General features: G+C 44.2%; 2 protein-coding genes across 3 annotated transcripts; one reads left to right on the top strand and one right to left on the bottom strand.

The window, feature by feature from the left end:
- Nucleotides 1–9,714: 9,714 nt before the first annotated feature.
- Nucleotides 9,715–15,902, bottom strand: ftcdnl1 (formiminotransferase cyclodeaminase N-terminal like 1). 2 transcript variants are annotated; one of them, XM_076157187.1, is made up of 6 exons: nucleotides 15,746–15,902; nucleotides 14,931–15,063; nucleotides 14,547–14,642; nucleotides 13,787–13,942; nucleotides 12,487–12,675; nucleotides 9,715–12,248 (listed from the first exon to the last, which is right to left on the bottom strand). In XM_076157187.1, the coding sequence occupies exons 2-6, from the start codon at nucleotides 15,040–15,042 to the stop codon at nucleotides 11,812–11,814; spliced, it is 990 nt and encodes a 329-aa protein (XP_076013302.1). In that variant the 5' UTR covers nucleotides 15,043–15,063; nucleotides 15,746–15,902; the 3' UTR covers nucleotides 9,715–11,811. The 2 variants fall into 2 exon arrangements, with proteins under 2 accessions (XP_076013302.1, XP_076013294.1); XM_076157179.1 differs by having other exon boundaries at nucleotides 14,931–15,046; nucleotides 15,746–15,900.
- A 430-nt stretch (nucleotides 15,903–16,332) lies between these two features.
- cunh2orf69 (chromosome unknown C2orf69 homolog) lies at nucleotides 16,333–20,332 on the top strand. The gene is made up of 3 exons (XM_076156049.1): nucleotides 16,333–16,981; nucleotides 18,068–18,306; nucleotides 18,403–20,332. The coding sequence occupies exons 1-3, from the start codon at nucleotides 16,688–16,690 to the stop codon at nucleotides 18,878–18,880; spliced, it is 1,011 nt and encodes a 336-aa protein (XP_076012164.1). The 5' UTR covers nucleotides 16,333–16,687; the 3' UTR covers nucleotides 18,881–20,332.
- Nucleotides 20,333–20,954: the final 622 nt, after the last annotated feature.

The following is a 20,954-nucleotide window of genomic DNA, read 5'->3' on the forward strand; positions in this document are numbered from 1 at the left end:
ATTAACATTGTGATACATTCCTGAGCTGTCCTTTGGTTTGCTGTCTGGATATGAAGCTTAAACTCTGTGTCACATTGACAGGAAGATGTGACATTGCTCTGGCCTGTTCCGACTGCAGGCAGTAAATATGTCTTGTGCACACAGACGTTTCATCTCATCTCTATAAATTACCTCTCTGCTTGTAAAGTGCTGCATTTGCATTGACTTTATCCAGGAAATTCATCAAGAAAAGGTCATTTCATTTTTCTCTTCCTTTTTAAAAATCATCATCTTATAGCAGGATATGGACTAATCCAATAAAATGGCTCACATGGTGCCCAGAAATAATCATCCAGGACTTATTTCTTATCCTCCAGTCATGGCTTTGACTGCCCATCACACTGTGTTACTGCAGTGTGTCCTAATGTGCAGAACTAATAGAGGTAGGGTTACAAAAACTGCAATAGAGGAGGATTACAAGAATAATTTACTAGTAGATGAGGCTTTCAATGTAATGATGATGATGATGATGATGATGAAGGTAAACGACAGAACACTCCCAGATCTATAAATTAGCTATAAGATGAGCCGATAAGACAGTTGCGACACATTATTGTCTGTTCAATTATTGTCTATTCATATATGTCTTTCCATAATTACTTGCTTCTCTTTTATCTGTCCTTCATTCTGGATGAAGTCAATAATTTGGTTATGAGAGCATTTTGTACATCCAGTGAATAATACAATGTGTGTGTGTGTGTGTGTGAGAGAGAGAGAGAGTTGATAAATGCAAAATCAAGGGCAGCGCCATTGAAGCAAACAAATGAAAGGAGTCTGTGATATGTCGAATGTTCTCCGCATCCATCTCTCAGGCATGTGGGGAGCTGAGCTAAGAGAGTCAATTTGAGGAAATCAGCAGTGATGTGGAACCTGAATCTGTACTCCCATCTAGTGGCTTTGGCAGATCATTACCAGCATGCATCTCCAGTATCTCCTACCAATACTGGAAACGTACAGCACAGCAATATGGATTGAATATCAATATCAATATGATCCTCAGAAATTGTAACTGACCGCTGATTTAAACTGAATTAATTAAGAAATGATGAATAAGAATTTTTTCAAGTCTTTCTTTACTTAAAGGACTAAGTGATCTCTTTCCCTAACACACAATGGTTGGCCTGTGTCATCAAGTATTCAGTAAATGGAGCCTCTCCATGCAGGAGCCTCACACTGATATTTCTGTGTCTTTCACTCTAGACTGGAACAAAAATCTTCCATGTTCTTCCATAATTATACACGTCAATGTTTTTTTGAGCCTGAATGACTACAAGATTGGATATGAGTTTAAAGATGTGAGGTTTGTGTCTGTCATCTGTATGTGGAATGATGGAGAGTGCATCTCAATCCTTAACCAGGAGATGGCGCTCATGAATCATTTTTGTCAGCAGCGGTGCAGTCTCTGAATATATTCATGGCTGCCTCCAGTCTGCCTGCACCATCTGATGCAATCCAAAAAACCCTGCAGGAAATGCTACCTTAGTGACAGATATGAGACACAGTTTAGGCCCACACTGTGTCAAAGAGTGTATGGACAGTTTAGAGGCCGTTAGACGCAGTGTTGTGCTGGTCTGTGTATCTAGTTTTGGTGTTTCTCATATTTTGCTTCATCATGCATCCATCCAATGCTACACAACTAACAACACCCTAAAAAGGGCCTTAGTCAGCGTCTTAAACATTAAATGTGTGGAATGAAGAAGTCGTGACCATCAACAACTGGCTGCATATGGAGACTACAATCAGTCATGGAAGCACAATACCTACATCAAATCTAGCATATACAGTATATATCATATATATTTTAGCCTCACCACACACAGCAACCTCTAAATACATCATAACATCACACACTTCCTGTTCTAATATTCTGTACTGATCACATTAAAGTGTTTGCATGATCCACTCTGGTGATGATAGTAACAGTTGCAGCAGCTGCTGTATGTACATTTGTGCTCTGTCATTGCACCAACTTGTAAACTGTTGATAATAACAACAGACTGTGTTTGTGTTACTGTGAACATTAACACAGTGGGATTTTTTTTCTGCATCTTTTTTATTTGATAGCCTTTTCGATCGGGGTATTATTTGTTTGTTCTGTATTTTTTTAATTTTGAATTTTTTTATAAAGCTACAAATAAAATAGAATAAAATAATATAAATTGGAGGTAAGAACTGATATTCTCACAAAATACAATACTCTACAAAACAAAATGGCTTACATTGTTGTTTAAAAAAACAGCCAAACACCAAAATGCGCAGCAATAAACTTTCAGTGCTTTGAAATGTGAAAATCAATTTTAATACGATCGGTATTGATAACAACACACAATGAGAAAATGATCGACTGATATCAATATGCTGTAAAGCCACTTCAGGGAGATGATTTCCACAATAATGGAGCCATATGTTGTTTCATATCTCACAGAAAGATCATTGAACACGTTCATACATCCATATGCTGCTCATTTAGTATCATATCATATATTATTGAGCATACAGGCTCACTAAGAAATAGGCTTATATACTGTTTGTAAACATTTCTCAGACTGTCCCTTTATACTCCATGGCAACGTGCTCGTAATATTCCTGGACATCAACCTTTCTAACATAACAATCCTACGTTTGAGTTAAAAGAATTGTGATGCTGTGGAAAAGCAGAATGTGTGTGTGTGTGTTTACTTCACAGAGGAATGCGCTCCAGAGTAAACAGTGTAATTACATGTCTTCCTTTTAGGTGGGGTGGGGGTGGGGGATGGGGGGTGGGGGGTGGGGGGTGGGGGGGGGGGGGTAAATTGGTATAATCAAGGCAGCAGCTCAGCCTCCAGCCTTCATGTTGGAGTGAATTAGGACAAGGACCTCGCTGAGTTTTTGCCCCCTGAGGCGTTTAATGAAAACATGCTTCTATCCCAAATCACATCCTGCTGATATGCCACTGAGCCAGGCAGCAAACTCACTCTGGGAAATGACTAATGAGGGCATTCATTGGGTATATTTACACTTGTGGACATCTCATGTGGGTAAAAGAAAAAAAATCTATCCTACATCAACAGAATAAACAGAAACAAATTGAGATGGTATTATTTGTGTAACAGAGATTTTGTATTACTGCTGCAGCTGAATGAGACTTATTTCATGAATGTGACGTCTTTATATGCAATTTATTCTTTTCAGGTTGATGAAATAGGGCAAATTTCTGGCAAATCAACTCCTCATATGCACCATGTTCCTCTTTTTTGTATGTTTTTGTAATTTTGTATGTTTTAGAACCTTTGCAATGCCTCAGTGTGTTAAAAAAAACCTCACCAATTCCCTACTCTCCTTTGCTGCAGCACTGCTGTGCACACAGAGTAAATGCGTTTCCAGTCAGAGATGGCATTTCCTATTCATCTTTCCCCATATAGGGACCTTATACAGTCAGCAGGTCTGATTCACATCACAGGTCACTCGGTCAATGCTCTTATCTGCCAAGAGTGTGGGATGGTGGTTAACTCAGTAATACAGTACAGCCAACAACGTAAACAGCTGACAACACTACACATCACTATACAACCAAAAGAGGTTGGTGTGTTTTTATTTAAATTATTGCAATAAACAGAATAAAGGGGACTTTATAAAAGACCTTAGTCATCCTGTCGACTGAGGGGCAATCAGAGAGGAAACCAAGGACAGCCTAGATGCTCTATAACGTCTGGAACTTTACAGATAAAGGATTTGCACCAAAATGTATATGACAGTAAAATACAGCTAAAGGTAGAGTTACTGTTAGGGGGATGAATCAGAATTGAGGAGCTTTTACCATGTCTGGGGTTCTGATACAAATACAGGTACGGTTTGTTCTGTTGCATTCTGCAGACTGAACAATAATCACATGAATGTTCCAGATTCATCACCGCAGGCCCTCTGTAACAAACTGTATCCTACGCACACAACAAATGTGCAGACAGTGTTTTTCCCTCCGGCCATAAGTGGTTTATGCACACACACACACACACACACACACACACACACACATACGGACTCACACATACACCAACCAGTGTTTCAGTTATTCAGCCTGACAAGAATTTTCACAGGTTGAAGCTATAGTGGGAATTTGCTCACGTCACTGAGTTTCACGCACACAAGAGGCGATGACATGTCGAGTGTGAAACACTCCACACACTCCGTCTGTACCTGCTCGCACAATTACCAATCATCCACCATGAGTCCTGGTCTGATGTGACCTCCTTGGAACGCAGACTTATAAACGTTTTTTATCTCTGCAGTCGCTGTAAATGATTGAGAGGTGCTAAGATGTTTAACTCCCTCGCTCGCTCACTCTCTCGCCCGCGCACTCATCTGTTTCAGGAGCTTTTAATTAAATCGAGCAAATATGGAAATTTATGCCGTTTCCTCTCCTTTCATTCCAGAAATAGTCCTTGGATTTGATATTTTTAGAGCGCAGCTATTTTGTTGTGATGTTTCTTTGAAGTTGTAGACGTTCTCCATGGTGCTACTGCTGCCTCCACTCTGCCCCTCCCACTCTCTCATCTCTATTGTTGGGCCTCTTCAAGGAGCCGTCAGGTTTGATCTTTGATGCGCTGCTAGTTACTTAAATTTCCATCTTTTGTTTACAATTATGTAGGACGGCTCTGCTTAGCTCCGGCTGAAGACTAACTGGGGCTGAACCAGTGGGAGTTACTGGGGGTCAGGACCAACACACTGAGCTGGAGACCATGTCTGGAGATGTGTTTTTGAATTGGATTTGCATGCATAACTTCAACATTTCAGTAGTTTTGCACATCAGCATCTAAAGCTAACTAAACTCAAATGCCTTCATGCATCGTGGATGTTTAGATGTGTGTTTGTATCGAGCGTAGACCTCAGAATGTACAAGCCAAAGACACATTTCTACCTTTTGTATGCAACATATCTCCAATGAGCCTCAGCCTGTTTACATAAAGTGTTAAAATAAAGGTCAGCAAACACATTCTTGTTGTGTTTTAAATGTCATAACAATGTCTTATACTATTTACTGGAGTGAAGACTTAAGATGACATCAGCATCTTTAGCAAACATGTTGTTTTTTTTGGTCCACTTTGTCATCAACATCTTAATGAGACTCCCTGCTCACCCTGCCGTCCTCCCAGTATGGAGAGGGAAGTGACAAGCGCCCTTTAACCTTTAGGCTACTGCTGCCCTCTTTCCATATGGCACAATGCCCTTATCCAGTCTCCCAATCAAACACACTGGACTGTCTGCTTCAATGCACCAAATATGGAGGAGATACAGCCACAGACAATGGTCCTTCTCCTCCTCCTCCTCCTCCTTCTCTTCCTCGCCCTGAGCCACTCTACAGCCACTCCTGCCTTGCCTACATCGAGGTCAGGTCAGCCATGTTGATACCAGAGGACTCTCAGATGTCCTCTCTCATTGGACAATGCACTTTGACTCATAAGTGTTTTGCTGTACGATGGGGAAGATGTGGGGAGAAGGTTTGAACGCAGCTGAAGAAGAAGAGGTGGAAGTTTCCCTTACAGACTCTGCACTCTGATGTTGAATCAACACTTGTGAATGTTATCAGAAGTGAAGCTGTACAATATAATGATCAAATTACACACAGGTCAGAGGTCAGACACACAGATTTGCCTCCATGTTGATGTGGTCCAGCTGCTGATGGACGACACCAAACTTATGAGCAGAGTGACGTTTGGCCAATCAGCTTCTTCTTCTGACATGTTCCTGCCTCCACACCATCATCATCATCATCATCGTCATCCTCATTGTCTACGTCATTCCCTGTCAGGTTGTGTTGGGATTTCCCCGTCGACCTGTTTAGACTACCTTTGCACGATGAATCAAGTTGAAGACGACAGTGACAGTTGATGAGTAATGTGAGATAGACAAGACAACAGAAAACACAAACTGTTCCTCGGCTTTAAATGTGTTGTAGAAGCACATTAAGAGGACTTTAGGACTTGAAACTCAAAGACTCAAAGACTCAAAGACTGAATTGGACTTTTGAATTTCAGTGCCAAGATTTGAGCCAGACATGTGACCTGTGAACCATTGACTTGGCCGGTGTGAAGTCGTGTGATTTATAGGCAAACAAAGAAAGAAAGAAGAAAAGAATGAAAGTAAAAGTGAAATATGAGCGTTAAGTGTGAGGAATGAGTCACAAGACCGGCACATAATTAGCCTGCAATGTGAAGGCTTATACCATGGTTGACCTATTGACCTCTGTCTGACCTCTGGCCAAGCTGTCTGACCTCTGGATCATATGACCTGGCTGCTCTTGTTCCTGCCGTGAAAGGCGTGTGGGCACACGTCATGTCAACACAAACACAGGGTTCAGCTAAACAAGTGTGTGTGTGTGTGTGTGTGTGTGTGTGAGTGTGTGTGTGTGTGTGAAGGCACAAATGGATTTCACACACACACACACACACACACACACACACACACACACACACACACACACACACACACACACACACATACACACACACACGCACAGTCCATTTTCCTCCCTTAATGCTTTCAGTGCTCTGATGAATTATTCACCTGTCTTCTCTGTCGTGCCACCCTAGCCTACTTCCCTGGCTACGCTGGGGGGAAGCATAGTGACTTGTTGCACCCCATGATATCTCCCAGGTCATACATTATATATGCAAGAATGCTGCATAGTGCAAACACACAATATGGCCTCAGTCTATCAGCAGACATCAAACTGTAACTCGCGCTTTTGTATTCAGAGTTTTCCTCCATTCAGGCAAAGCAGCAACGTGTGGCAAACACAAATTGATCTCCATGCTTGTAGTGAATTATAATAAACTCATACAGCCTGGGGTACAGTGCACATGACACACACACACACACACACACACACACGCAGGACGAGTGTTTGAGCGTGCTGGTCCTTACCCGGCCAGTTGCGGTGCGTATCCACACACAGATGTCAGAACCCTGAGCTCATTCCTCTCAGGTGTTGGCTGTGAATCCTCTGCATTAACATTGACTGAGCGGATCAATCCACAGCGAGGAGCCTGCACTCCACAATCTGGGTCAGAGCTGAGGTTGACATCCTCACGGAGACAGCGTTACCATGGTCACAAGGCCCTCATGCATCCCCACATCCCGGCTCGGTTGCATCCTTTCGCTCCGTCCGCAGCTCGTTCGGGATCCAGACGTAATGAATTCCACAAAGGGGGGGGGGGTTTAGGGAAGCGGATCCACGAGGGTCTCACATCGCCTGATGACAAGGGGAGGAGACGAGATTCCTGCTGCAAGAACACACCACGACCATCAGCTCCTCTCCCTCCCACTCGCTCTCCCTCTGCTCTGTCGCTCTATTTCTGTCTCTCTCTGATGCTCACCCATGCTTCCACTTCACTGCGCTCTCTCTCACTCGCTCTCTCTCTATCTCTCTCCCCTCCCTCTCCCTCTCCCTCTCTCTCTCTCTCTCTCACTCTCTCCCTCTCTCCCTCTCTCTCTCAGCTGTGCCTCTGTGCCCAGAGGATGTTGAACATGTGTTTGGGGTGGGGGTTGGGGGACTGCTGACTCCATAGGTGGCACGCTTACTTCCTCCCTTGAATGGAAGGGAGGGAGGGAGGGGTGTGTGTGTGTGTGTGTGTGTGTATGGAAGGATGGCAACTGTATGTTTTGCATTTTGGCGTATTGTCCAAGGTGACAACTGGCAGCTGCTTTTGATGAAACCCGGTTGGCCTCCATTTTCTGCATTATTCTATTTTTGGAACATTTGAGCGATCATAGGTGAGAGGATTCGCTACGATCGACTAGCACCGTGTGGCTAAGTGGTGGGAATCTGTGGAATAGTGAGAAAGGAAGCAAGGAAGGAAGGAAGGAAATAGGGAAGGAGGATCAAACCCTGATGTGATTGCAGTTTGAATAACCCTGCAGGCTTGGCAGAGGGAATCAGAACAAAACAAACCCCACAGCTTAACAACGCCTCCGATGAAGGCAGAGAAAAGGGAGAGACGCACTTCTCTGTGTCTTTTGACAGGAGCAGAAGGAAGAGAGAGAGAGAGGGGGGGAGCGTGTGGGAGGAGGGGAAATGATAATAAAGGAGGAGAATAGAGAGAAAGCTGAGATGGCTGTAAGAAATAAGCTCCTCTATTTCTGTGCCGTGTCACATGATCACATCTGGGCCGATTCGCTGTCAGGCTCTGTCAAATCAAAGGGATCCTGCCACACTTCGTCTTCTTCAGCTGCTGCGAGGACGCTGCTCGCACCGCAGAGGACGACGCAGCTTCATCTGAAGTGGATCACATGATGGGAAAATCGATTTAACTGTGGTTTCTGTGGGAAAGTGTCACTACTGTTGTTTTAATGGATGATCGTTCGTCCAAAGATGCTCCGGGAAATCGCACAGTGAAAGATTCATTTTAGAGAATCTCCAGCAAGCAAACGATGGACGTGACATCCATCAGTCACTACACTGAGCCAATTAACCAATCAGGTTCATGGGAGTGAGGGAGGTTTAGTAAAATATGTAATTCAGTGCATTTATCAGTCTTTAATTTTCTGGGAATTAAGGGATGTGCCTGCATGCTGTCAACATGAAGATCAGAGGCGTTCCAATGTTAGTGGATGGAAAATTAATAGCGTGGAAATGGATTTAGAAGCAGCATTTGAATTAGCCTGCAAATTTCAAAATGTGTGTGTGTGTGGGTGAGTGTGTGTTTGTGGGTGAGTGTGTGTTTGTGATGCCCAGGATACCTCTGGGCTTATGCTGTGACCTAGATTAGACCAAAATCAGGCTTTTGTGTGTGTTTGTGTGTGTGTGTGTGTGTTAAACATGCATATATGCACGTTTAGATGCATAAAATGGAGAGTGACAGTGTGTGTGGGTGTGTGTGTGTGCGTGTGTGTGTGGTTGTGTGTGTGTACGCACTGATAGACCGGAGCTTCACGGCCGTGTTGCTTGCATGACTGAGAGCCTCGTCTGGAGACAGGAGGAGGTGAACATGCAGCGGGACTGAAGCTCGTCCACACAAACTCTCTCACTTCTGCCTCAAAGGCCCAAACTTATATAACTTACATACAAAACGCAGCAGCACAGGGAGGATAATAAAGTCGTATCATCAAAGCCGTTTCAAATACTCTCTGGATTTTGTAAACCACCGTCACCTCATGAAGATTAACAGATTAGCTCCCACTCGCTGTGCAGATTAGAAAAATGGTGATTGTGCTGTGGATCTGTGACTCACTGTGACTCACACAGCCTTTATGCTCAGACTTGAGTCACTTTGGTCTCGGTATTTTATATTAAAATGTTGTTAAAGTAAAAATAGAGAATCCTGTAATGAAGACGATGACTTCATTCCATCTCTAAGTAAAAACTTAGTGAATAATCATTCAATTTGGAGTAATAAACATTGATAAAACCTTAAAGTTCTACCAGAAAGATAAAAAAAAAAAAAGATTTAATTTCAAATCTAAACCGTCTACCTAACCTGTTCCATAACATTGTTTTGATTGTCTTCCTGTCTTCAAAACCATAATATCACCTAAGCTAGACAATAATATATTATGAAGGGTTAAGTAAATAATTAAAAATGATCTGCATTGTTTGTTCAGAATTGAAAGAAATGTGAGTTTCTGCACATTTTTTGTTTCCTGTGTAAAGGATTTTCATTTTGACGATGCAGCTTTGTAAGCAACAAAAAGAGACAAATGTAATGTATTCCCTGGAGAGGTTACTGTTTAATCCATACCTCCTTCCTGCATGACTATCAATGCTTCCTGCTGGCCTTATGTAAGAGATGAGTGGAATCATCTCGCCCCAGTTAGCTACAGCCTGTCCTCTGGCCACATTCCCCTGTGCCGCAGCCAATAGTTACTTCTGTGCGTCATAAGCATTCACTGTGCAAAGATTTAATAATTTGGTGATGAATCGAGCTAAAATGAGGATCTTCATGTTCTCTCTTCTCTCTGGAAGATCCTGACTGAGAGTTGTGGTAAAAATAGCTTCTTCACAGACAAGTGGAGACGCTCCCATGGCCGATGATGGGAAAAGACTCATCATGTAGAAAATCGTCAGTAAACACGATGTACCGCTGACTCCAAACAGGAAATGATCCCAGTGCCGCCTCAAATTCCACAGGACGTTCGGATATTTTGGGATTTATGACACCGCACAAGTCATGGAGGTTAAAATATCTGGTTGGATACAGAATCATTTTCCGGAACATAAACATAAATCTTGTTTTCCATGTGTCAGATTAGAGAGGCACCAAGCAGACAGTCTGTAGAGGAAAAACCTGTTTCTTAAATTTGACTTAATCTGCCTCCTATGACAGTTAAAAAGATATTGCAGTGAAAATGTATTTATTAAGGGCATTGTACCCAAAGGTTGCCAAACAATGGCGCCCCCAGGGGGTTTCCAGGGGTGACCAGGGCCCACACCCGACTGACAAACCAGAGGAATATAAACTACTGAGGCACTGCAGGACACTTTTTCAACTTCCTTCAACTAGTCATCGTTGCAGTTCCGTCTGTAAAGAACATGAGCTTAACCTGATACATCTTAAGTCACGATACTGAGCCTGCCACAAAAAAGCCACCATGATAAAAGCCATCATAACCATTCTTCTGGTCATGATGTAAATTCAGATTTTCCTACAATATGTCAGTATAACAGTAGGGGAAACTCTGGAGAATACAACACCAATAGAGGGCAGTGTTTAGTCATTTCCAACCAGGCAGAAAACTAAATGTAAGTCTTCAGGCAACGCCCCGACTCGTGCCTTGACAGTCAATCACTGTCCAGCCTGGCAACCGGACAAAACAAACCAATAGAGCAGCTGTTTAAACCTTGACACGGAGTTATAAACATTCTCTCAGCCTGAACACAAAATATGGAATACTGCTGCAAACTGTCTTTTTTGAAGCTTGGGATGTTGTTCAGCTATAATCCAAACCACATTAACATCCAGACCATGGTGAACACATGGAGGTCTGACTGAGAGAAAACTGACCACTTTGCGTAAATATTACTCTCTCCCGCCTACAATGACTTGCAATGACTTGATCGACGTCGGTTTAAGCCAATAACAGAGCTTCTAAGCTTTTGAATAACATTTTGTTTGCTCCAGAGATATGACATCAATACCTCTGGTTGACCAGCCCACATTTAAAGGGCCAGCGGTCGGGCCTTGGTTGAACCAGGCAATGGAATAAATTTCATCTTGAAAAGGAAGTTACAAATGCAGGTTTTGTGCATTGATTTGGTAAAAAATATTAATTATAAAACACGTTTTAGCCTTCCTGAAGAGGATTCACCACAAACTCTCAGAGAGTGACTACACTGTAGTGTACAACAATATTAAATAAAGCTTCCCATTGGCCTATATTGCTTAAATGTGGTACCAATTTAAACAGGAGCATTGGAAGCACAAATGCAGTTTTTAGGGTGAAATATGACTGAATTATTGATATGGTGAATGTGTCCATAAGACTTGTGAGCTTTGCTGTGTTTCTGTGATGTGTTTATAGAGTTATAGGGATAAAAACAGGCAAAGTGATCCTAGTGTAACAGCAAGTTAATACACAGTAAGCTACGATTGATATTACCTTTATACAAATGCTCAAAGCTGGATGTAAGGAAATACAAATGTTGTAAATGCATAAATTAAGTACAATTTATTGCCTATGATGGGGATAAGCTTCCCCATAAAAGAAAATTCCATTCAAACATTAATAACATTTTATCAAACACTGATAATGTTGTTGTTTCCTTGGTTTCAGACTACAGTCTGAAGTTACTGTTAGTTTTCACATTTGGATCCTGCGCCGCTCCCTCCAGAACTCAGCGACCCCTTGAGACAGAGCGAACTCTGCCAGGCCCCTGCACTCTCGGGGGCTGAAGCCCACCAGTGCGGTCCCCTTGGTGCCCACCCCCTGCCTCGCCGCCAGCTCCGCCACCCTCGCCGTGATGAGGGAGGCCGGAGCGTGACAGTACTGCTGCCCACTGATGAAGAAGGACGGCCAAGGCTCGCCCCCAGAGACAAGGCCGGGCGGGCTCCCCTTAACACTTTCCACATTACAGGCGATCTCCACAGCGCCCTCGTGTGGCAGTGCCAGGACCTGCACCCCAGGCAGTCCGCCCGGGGTCGACTCCCTGATGGCTGCGGCGATGCTGCGGCCCATGGTGATGTCCTGCGTGTCGATGGTGACGTTGCAGTTCATGACGTAGGGACTGGCACCAACACCTGCAGGTCACGAGGACACACTTTAGCATTGAGGAGTGGAGGGAGGGGAATCATCGAGAACCTTTGACAAAGAAAGCAAGTTTCAAAGCAATTTTCCCTCAACATGTTTTATCCGTATGGTAAGATGTTTTGACCATTAAGACTTTCAACTACTGTGGGAAAAGACTGATATCTTTTGAAATGAAGGCGTATTCCGGTTAGGAACAGCACGTTTGAGCTTCTAGCTGTTTTGTCTTACCTGTAAGGCCGAATCGTTTCTGCGGCGGAGGCCCCACATCAGGACGGATTTCCGGCACGTCCGGCGTCTTCTTAAACCAGCCCATCTCCTTCCTCCTCTGGGCCAGACCGCGCTGAAGGGGGGAGTCTGCCCAGCCAAACAGGAAGAAACTGGTGCCCTGGACCCGCTCTGCAAGGCCCTGAGCCACAGCTGAGCCCGAGCCGGAAAGGATGAACTTGTTAGCTGAGTGGCACACAGCTTTCAAACAGCAGAGCAGTGAGAGTGTGACAGACAAAACACACCCGAGGGGTTAGAATCAGACAGATGGAAGGATACGGGCATGTGGACGCAGAAAAAAAACACCCAAACAGCCAACAAACGCAGTGCCAGTTAGCGAGTTTGCCAATTAGCAATCACACACACAGATTCACCATATGTTACAGTGAGCACACACTTCAGGCACGCATGGCCTCATGCTGAGCTCCTGCTCATTATTACCAAGACACATGACTGCTTAATCGGCAGGTAATGTGCAAAACACAGAGAGGCAAAGACGACATCATCATCAGAACCCAACACACACGTATGGACCCACTCTGTGTACAGCCTGATGTGATGCTGCTTTGACTTCAATCTCCAAGAAATCACATTTTGATAGCGTTTTAACTCAACCGCTTAAGCCTGGAGGGAAAAATACGACTTTGACCGCGTCTGCAGGTTTCTTGAGCTCATTCTGGCAGTCAGCATCGCGTATAATACATCTGTGTTTGTGTGAAGATAGCTCAGTACATGTTGATCAAGGAGGCAGACGCTGAGATTGAAACTAACAAAAACAAACATTTGTGTCTGAACATTCTACAGAGAATCAAAATCTATAGAACTTCTGTTGCTCCCAGATAATTAAATATCTAATTCACCATGAGGGTTTTCTATGATTCCAGCTGCTCAGAGGAGCGACATCATAACCTTTTACACTCACTGCATTAGATGAAAGCTTTAAAACACTGAGTAGATCGAAAGTACTCTAATTCTCAATTTCGAGGCGCTGGACTAAACATAGACGCAGGTGAGAACTGAGAGCTCAAGGAGGAGGAGGAGGAGGAGTCGTCCTGACTTTGGCTTCAGTCACATCACAACTCATGAAGATCAACACTGAAGGTTGATCTCCTTTTAAGATCATATGAACCCACAGGCCCCCCTTGCTCACACACACACACACACACACACACACACACACACACACACACACACACACACACACACACACACACACACACACACACACACACACACACACACACACACACACACAGCGTCTCACCCCGGGCCTCTTGGGCACAGTCCTCCACCCCCACCTCCTCCCCCAGGGGGTAGATGGGTACCAGGTCGACGGCACCCATACATGGGTGGACCCCCGTGTGGGTGCGCATGTCGATCAGCCCGCAGGCTCTCTCGCACGCCGACAGGACCGCTTCCCCTGGAACGCATCAAACGTATCGTCAGATTGAACCGCTGCTGTGCTGTGTGGGTGGAAACACTTCAGATGATTTATTTGCCTTTAAGTGGCAGTGAGTGAGGAAATGGATTTTCAAGGAAAACGCTCTCTGCTGGAAACATTTGTCTACATCGCTGATCATCTTTATCCATTGAATTGATTGGACAGAAGGGGGCAGAAGGAGCAGGGAGACCTGAGGCAAGGACACACTCCCTGCTGCACTAAGACATACTCCTGAGGCAACTGAGGTTTGTCTTTCTCCTTGAAACGTCCATCTGCTTTTAAGGAAGCTCTCTATCTTACAATCAATAAAGCTACATCTCACATCAACAGATGAATCGCATCTCTCCTGAGGGCTTTCTTGCCTGTTTGGTGCCTTCGCTCAGAGCTGCTGCTGTGATGCCCTTTGAGACACTACACTCTATGTGATGCTGGACAATAAATCAAACTATAATTGACATAAAGTGTCACGCAAGAGACGGCACATCATCCAGCTGACCTTACTGCATCATGACTGACGAGATGGGAGACTGAGAATTCCCCCTCTGGGTAAAGTTGCAGCAATATGATGAGGATCAATACTTACTTATAGAGTCGATGCTGGCCACGATGGTGATGACAGAGCGGTTGTAGTCGAGGTCGTTGAAGATGTTTAACACCGCGGTCCCCTCTCGTCTCACACCTGCTGAGGCGCAATGAAGTGGAAAAATGTCTCCATTTTTAGATGTTAGATTTAGATTTCTCACTTCACTGCTGTCTGTAGAGACTTTGCAGGTCTGGCACCAACATGGGGGGGCCGGTGGAAAATTGGATGCGTGCTTATAATGGCTAAATATAAAACAACCTGGCTAAACATCATTCTAATTTAATTCTAATCCTGATCTATATATAATTGTGTTTTGTATGACGGTAAACATGTGTCTGTATATTCAAAGTCACCTACAGCCCGCTGCTGTAACCCCAGACTTGCCTTTGGAGTCGTATAAAGCTGCCTTAGCCACAGTCTCCACCAGGTCTTTACTGCGAGCCTCAGAGACATTGAGGAGACAAGCAACCAATCGACTGCCCAAGCTGGAGGCCATCGCTCTGTAAACACAACAGGCCTTAAAGTGCGGTTTAAAGTGTGTAACGGAAATGTACAGAAATGTTGGGATGTGTATAAAGATGCTGCAGCAAATAAGTTTTATTTTATGTGATGTTTTTATGCATTTGATTTCCAATATACTTGCACTTTGATGTTTGCTACTATAAATATTGGAATGAGTATGGATTCAATGGATTTTACAGAATGCAATGCTTCAGTAAAGTGTGTTCAGTGCTGGCGCCATCTACAGACGGTCAAAGAATATTTGCACTAATGTTCAATAAAACAAAAACGTAATTCCCAAACCAATTATTAATCTTATTTTACATGCATAATCAAAATAATGTTCTCATGAAAAGAGCAGTAAACCTTAACTCTGCAGCTGCCAGGAACTGGTCCAGATCATCTGTAGAATTTGATCCACAAATAAACATAACCTGCGCGTTTTATTCACATCCCTTTTCTATTTATACTTGTAATTTATTGAATAATAATTATTAAAACATCAAGCAATTTCTCTGTCTGACCGCTGGCTGGCAGTTGTGGACGCCGTTACAAAACGTGTTCAAAGTCCAACCCGCATAATCCAAACTTAGTACTTGTATCTGTTGTTTTCGAGTCAAACGCATACACCGATACGTGAAATATAAGTGTCATACTAACGATGACTGCTCACTCAGAAAGCACGTGCAGCGCTTTACCTGCAGGTTACCGGAGGGAACGTGAAACCGTCGATTATTGTGCGCGCACAGCGTCACCCGAATGACGCATAACAGCAACACCGGTTGTGACAGAAACGCTGTCAATGTTTACACGAGCAGCGAAAACACACGTCAACTAACTTTACCACGTGTAGCAAAGAGCCAGGAATGTAAAGATGGTTCTCTCCGCTGCTGAGATCGTTTGTCTTTGTGGAAAAAACAAACCTAATAACGCTATGAATACAATCAATACATGTATAAATTAAACAAAGGGAGGTGATTAAACAAAAAAAAAGATCAAATATATCAATCAAGTGAAGATATGTTTCATATATATTGTCAATCATTTTTACTTGTAAAAATCTTTGGATCTTTGAAAGAAATGTGCGGATTAAGTCTTGTCTATGTTTATTTTTACGTTGTTTCTCCGAATGACAATTCGGACTAGCTTGTGTTTAAGCAGATTAATGGACATACAAATCAACCATTAACTGAAAACGACATACTGACTTTCTGGCGTTTCGGGCAAACTTTACGCGAACACGGAAGCACGCAACAGGAATGATCTCGCTATCGTCTGATGATCTCTGGTTTGGGAGGAAACGGTCACACTCAGAGGTGCTCGCCAATTGTTTATTTTGTTAAACTCGCAGGTGTTTTCTGATCAAGAGCGCCGCGCTGTGGACACAAAACCTCAGATTGAGACAAGTGCTAAATGGAATTAAATTAAAGCTGATGAAAGTTTAAAAAGACGATGCTTCGACGCGTCAGTTAAACAGCTAAACCATCATAAAAAGATCTTTGTTTTTTGTTGTTTATTTGTTCTAACACTGATGTGATGCTGGACAGAATTAGCTCACGTCAGCTAGCTAGCTAACAGCAGCAGCATGGAGCGTCTGCGCTGAGACCAAAAACGCTGAGTCAGGTTTGACTTCAGATCCCATGATCGCTTCCAGGTTGGTTGGCATAGGTTTTTCACTTTTGGTAGCTGCGGCAAAAGCAATGAGTTCCGAGACGGGGACATCGTTCTCCGAGCCCCAGGGGCTGTGCGCATCAGCTAACCGGGCGGTGCAGCCTGAGAGCCCGCGGAGGAGGCTCCAGAGGCTGGTAGCGGTGCCTGGATGCGACCCGAGCCGAGTCAACGACCTGCTGCTCCTGCGGCCTGCTGCTGCAGAGGGGCCGGGCGGATGCGGGAGCTGCAACCGTCATGTCGTGTTCTTCCACGGGGACATCCAGGTGAGCGGGTTGCAGGGAGGCTGGGACATCTGCAGGGGTGAGTGATCAGGGAGGAACAGGAGGATCAACCAGGCTTACTTTCTGTACTGTGGTCGCTGATTCCTTCATTGAAAAGTCAAGCAGGCAATCAGAATCTGATAAACAGTCATCAGATAAGAGGACATGAGGCCTCTTGAGACAGAAAAGCTGTACAAAAAAAAAGATATGCTCAAACTAATAATTGCTGATTAACGTGAGTGACCGGAAGTGCTGCCTCCTCCAAACAGGCAACATAAAGTGTAATGATGTTGTATGATGCACAACATATATAACGTGACAGCAACCGATTTAACAAACATGTAAAGCCTAAGAACTGCAACAATAAAGTACATAGCAGTACGGGAGTAAAACATTAGATAGATATACTTCAACTGTTTGGTTTTAATTTCCAAAGAAACCAACAGCACTCCCTTCCTCACTTTTTCTCAAGTGCCCATCTGCAAGTCTTTAGGCAACATTCCAACAAGTGTTGCTATTCCCACAGTGCTTGAATGTCCCAGGAGGCGTCTGTACGCAGGCTGTGACTGTGATGCTCCCATGTAAATAACAAGAATGAGGTCATTGTGTTCAGCACAGGACCATGATGATGGAGCCGATAAAGTGGGTCAGTGTGATTATTTTTAGTCGCTGTTAGGGAGATGTGAAGCCTGCACAAACACACTTTAACTTTGGGAAAGAACTGGCAGGCACCTGAGTGTCTCCTACAATACTCATCATGCTGAGTCGGGTACAATTCAAATCAACATCTAACTATCAGTGTCAATGTGTGATTGATGTGTGATTGATTTCTGATTAAGTCCTTATTGACTTTTCTCAGGATCAAAGTGATTCAATTTAACACGATTTCATGATTTTCAGGTCACCAACATTGTTTTTTCAGAGATTGGAGCATTTTGGAGATATTTGTTGTTTACTTGAATGGACCCTTATGAATCTACACTAAGTCATAAGTGGAGTAAGATAGAAATATGTTTCCCCTGGTCATCCTCTGCTCCCAGTTGTGTCTTTCTGCTTGACTCTTTGGTCTCCTCTCTTCCGGTGGGTCAGAACTTCCAGGAGGAGATGGCCGTGCAGCCTGAGGGAGCACAGTGGCTCTCCTGGAGTCTGGAGCAAGTGGCCCTCACCCTGGGCCGTCGTTTCCCTAAGCAGCACATCTGGGTGGTCCGGGCCTCCCGCATGTACCTGCACAAGTTCAGCTGCTACCACAACTTTGTGGAGAGCAACCTGTTCGGAGCGCCGGAGCACTCGGCCTACTCGCAGGACTTTGGAGCCTTTCGCCATCTCAGGTTAATGACGTTTACTCTTTTTCTTCTTTCTTTTCTTTTCGTAATGTGAAGTAGTTTCATCCTTGTGTTGAGGCTTAACAGCATGTGTGGTTCCAGGGCCCTGCTGAGCCACGGCATGGAGCGGGCCGACCTGCCACACCCCCTCCTGCCACACAGAGGCGCTGATAGCATCCCCTCAGGCTTTTCACTGACGCTGGTGGGCTTCAGCAAAGGCTGCGTGGTGCTGAACCAGATGGTGTACGAGCTGGCCGGCGCCCGGGCCGACCCGCAGCTGTCAGACTTTGTGGAGCGCGTCTCCGACATGTACTGGCTGGACGGGGGGCACCCGGGCGGCACCGAGACCTGGGTGACGCACAAGCAGGCGCTGAAGGAACTGGCCGCCAGCGGGGTGGCCATCCACGCCCACGTGACCCCCTATGAGGTATGTGACCCCATGCGGGCCTGGGTGGGCCGCGACCACAGTCACTTCATCAAGACCCTGGAGGAGTTTGGCGCATGTCCCAAGCAGAAGCTGCACTTTGAGGAGGAGACCCCCTCCATTGCCAACCACTTCAGGGTCATCCAGGAGTTTTGAGTTTGGCTTTAGAGTTGAGTTGACTTCAAGTATTCAGTCACACATCACTGCTGATTGGCTGAATTTACCTGAGCGCTCAAGATTTATTAGTTGAGAATACGTACATTGCCGCTGTCTCACTTGCTGGTCTTACCTCATTGATTTAAGGGCTTAAAGCTGTGAGTGTGTGTGTTTGTGTGTGTATGATAGATGCAACTCCATCTGATGGGAAATGATCCAGTTATCATGTAGGTTTATACTTTAGATTCTGGCTCTGGCTTCACGCTGCTGCAGATCTGTAATTTCACCAGAATCCAAAACAGATTTAACTTCACAAGATTCACACGATTTTCCGCAATGTGACATTTTAATCGTCCTTCTTTTTAAGTTAATAGATGTACGTTTCACTATTATAGATCAGTTTATAATGTTGTCAACAACGCCTGCACTCCTTTGAAGCTACTTTAAGACACCTGAATGTTCAAGTCTTTTGCAACTCTTAATTTTGATTCCCTTGTTTCTGTTGTTTCTCTTATTTCCAACCTCAGGCTGCTTACACCTGATCAGCTGTACTGGCCTGCATGGCAAAATATTTATTCTGACTTTCTGTCTATTTATTTTGGAAATTAATTGGAATGTAGCCAGACATTGTTTGTCATTAAGACCCTTTACTTGTTCAGATAGTCCCAAGTTTCATGTCATTCCAGTTATATTATAGTGTTCATATTGTTTACTAAAGCACATTGTGCCTGCAGTGAGGCTCTGTTGGCTGTGAGCAGGTTGTGTGTTTTATTCCAGTGTGTAGGCTCACGTAACTGTTGAACTCTTCCATTGGCTCTACTGTGTGTTGTTGCTCTCAGTACCTGTAACATGGATTGGTGTGTGTAGCGGCTAAACGACTCTTGGTTTGGAACAGAGACACAAAACGAGCTGTCCCTGTTTATGTTCATAAATGGGAAAACTTTCCGCTGTGCTTTTGCGTTTGTTTAACCCCAAAATTGGTCTTTAACTGGTTTGCAACCCACCTGAAACCAAAAACGAAGAGGAAGTTAATCGGAGTCACGCCAGATTCAAATGAGAAATACCTCTTCACCAGACATGAGTAAAAATTGTAAACCGGTCTGTTTTTTGTTCAATCACTCCAAAACAAAACAATTGGCTGTTGTACACATGGATCAATGTGGACGTGTTGAGACCAGGGAGATCGACGTTTGTATGTTTTGATGTATTCAGTGAGTCCACGACAGCACATGAGTGACACACAGTCCCTCCATGTGTCCTCGTTGTCTCTACATGTATGAACGACTCCCTGCTGCCGGGTCACACTGGCTGCTGGGTTCACCGTGTTGTTGCAGCTCTCTGGAGGCAGCAGGGGGCAGCAGTGTGCAGGGAGCAAAACAAAACAAAAACAGTGAAGTGAAATCTTAAAATGACCTTGTTGTGCATTGGATTGACAAAAAACAACAACAAAAACCACAAATGTTAATTATTTTCTACAATCTTTAATGAGCTCTTTCAGTTTGCTTTGTGATGCCTAAATATTAACCTAAATATTGGTCAGAATACAATACAGATTAAGTCTCTTTTTTTTTGTAAGTGATTTCATAATGCAATCAAAAATGCTCAAAAAGTTTAAAACCTATAAAATGCAAAATAAACATACATCTCAAACAGTTATTTGTTTTGTGCTTTGTGGCCGGTTTGAGTTTGACTCAAATGCATCCTTCAGTATCGCTGGTCATGCGGGTCTGACCAGCCGGGAATGTGGGGTGACATCAGTCGCCTGATACTGGCGCTCCAGTTCTCCAGGATGACAGCATGACTGCCAATTAAGCACCTTCTGTCCACACAATGGGCACACAGAGAGGCCACAGAGTAAGCTGGCAGCTGAACACTGAATTGGGTCAACTGTACAAAATAACAAACACTCGACAGTACAAATCACGTTCGAGTGACGGTACCAATGATGCCGGCGAACGCGAGCCGCCCCCGCTTTGACGGAGGACTCGAGCGTTTTTGTCATCCTGCACAGTAGAGATTCTGGGCAGGCGGACTGACATCACTGCACTGCAAAACACATCCGTCTCTGCTCCAG

Source organism: Genypterus blacodes, unplaced genomic scaffold, assembly GCF_046128005.1.
Source record: "Genypterus blacodes isolate CSIRO-AG114 ecotype Tasmania unplaced genomic scaffold, CSIRO-AGI_Gbla_v1 ptg000008l_1, whole genome shotgun sequence".
In the NCBI taxonomy this organism is placed as follows: Eukaryota; Metazoa; Chordata; class Actinopteri; order Ophidiiformes; family Ophidiidae; genus Genypterus; species Genypterus blacodes.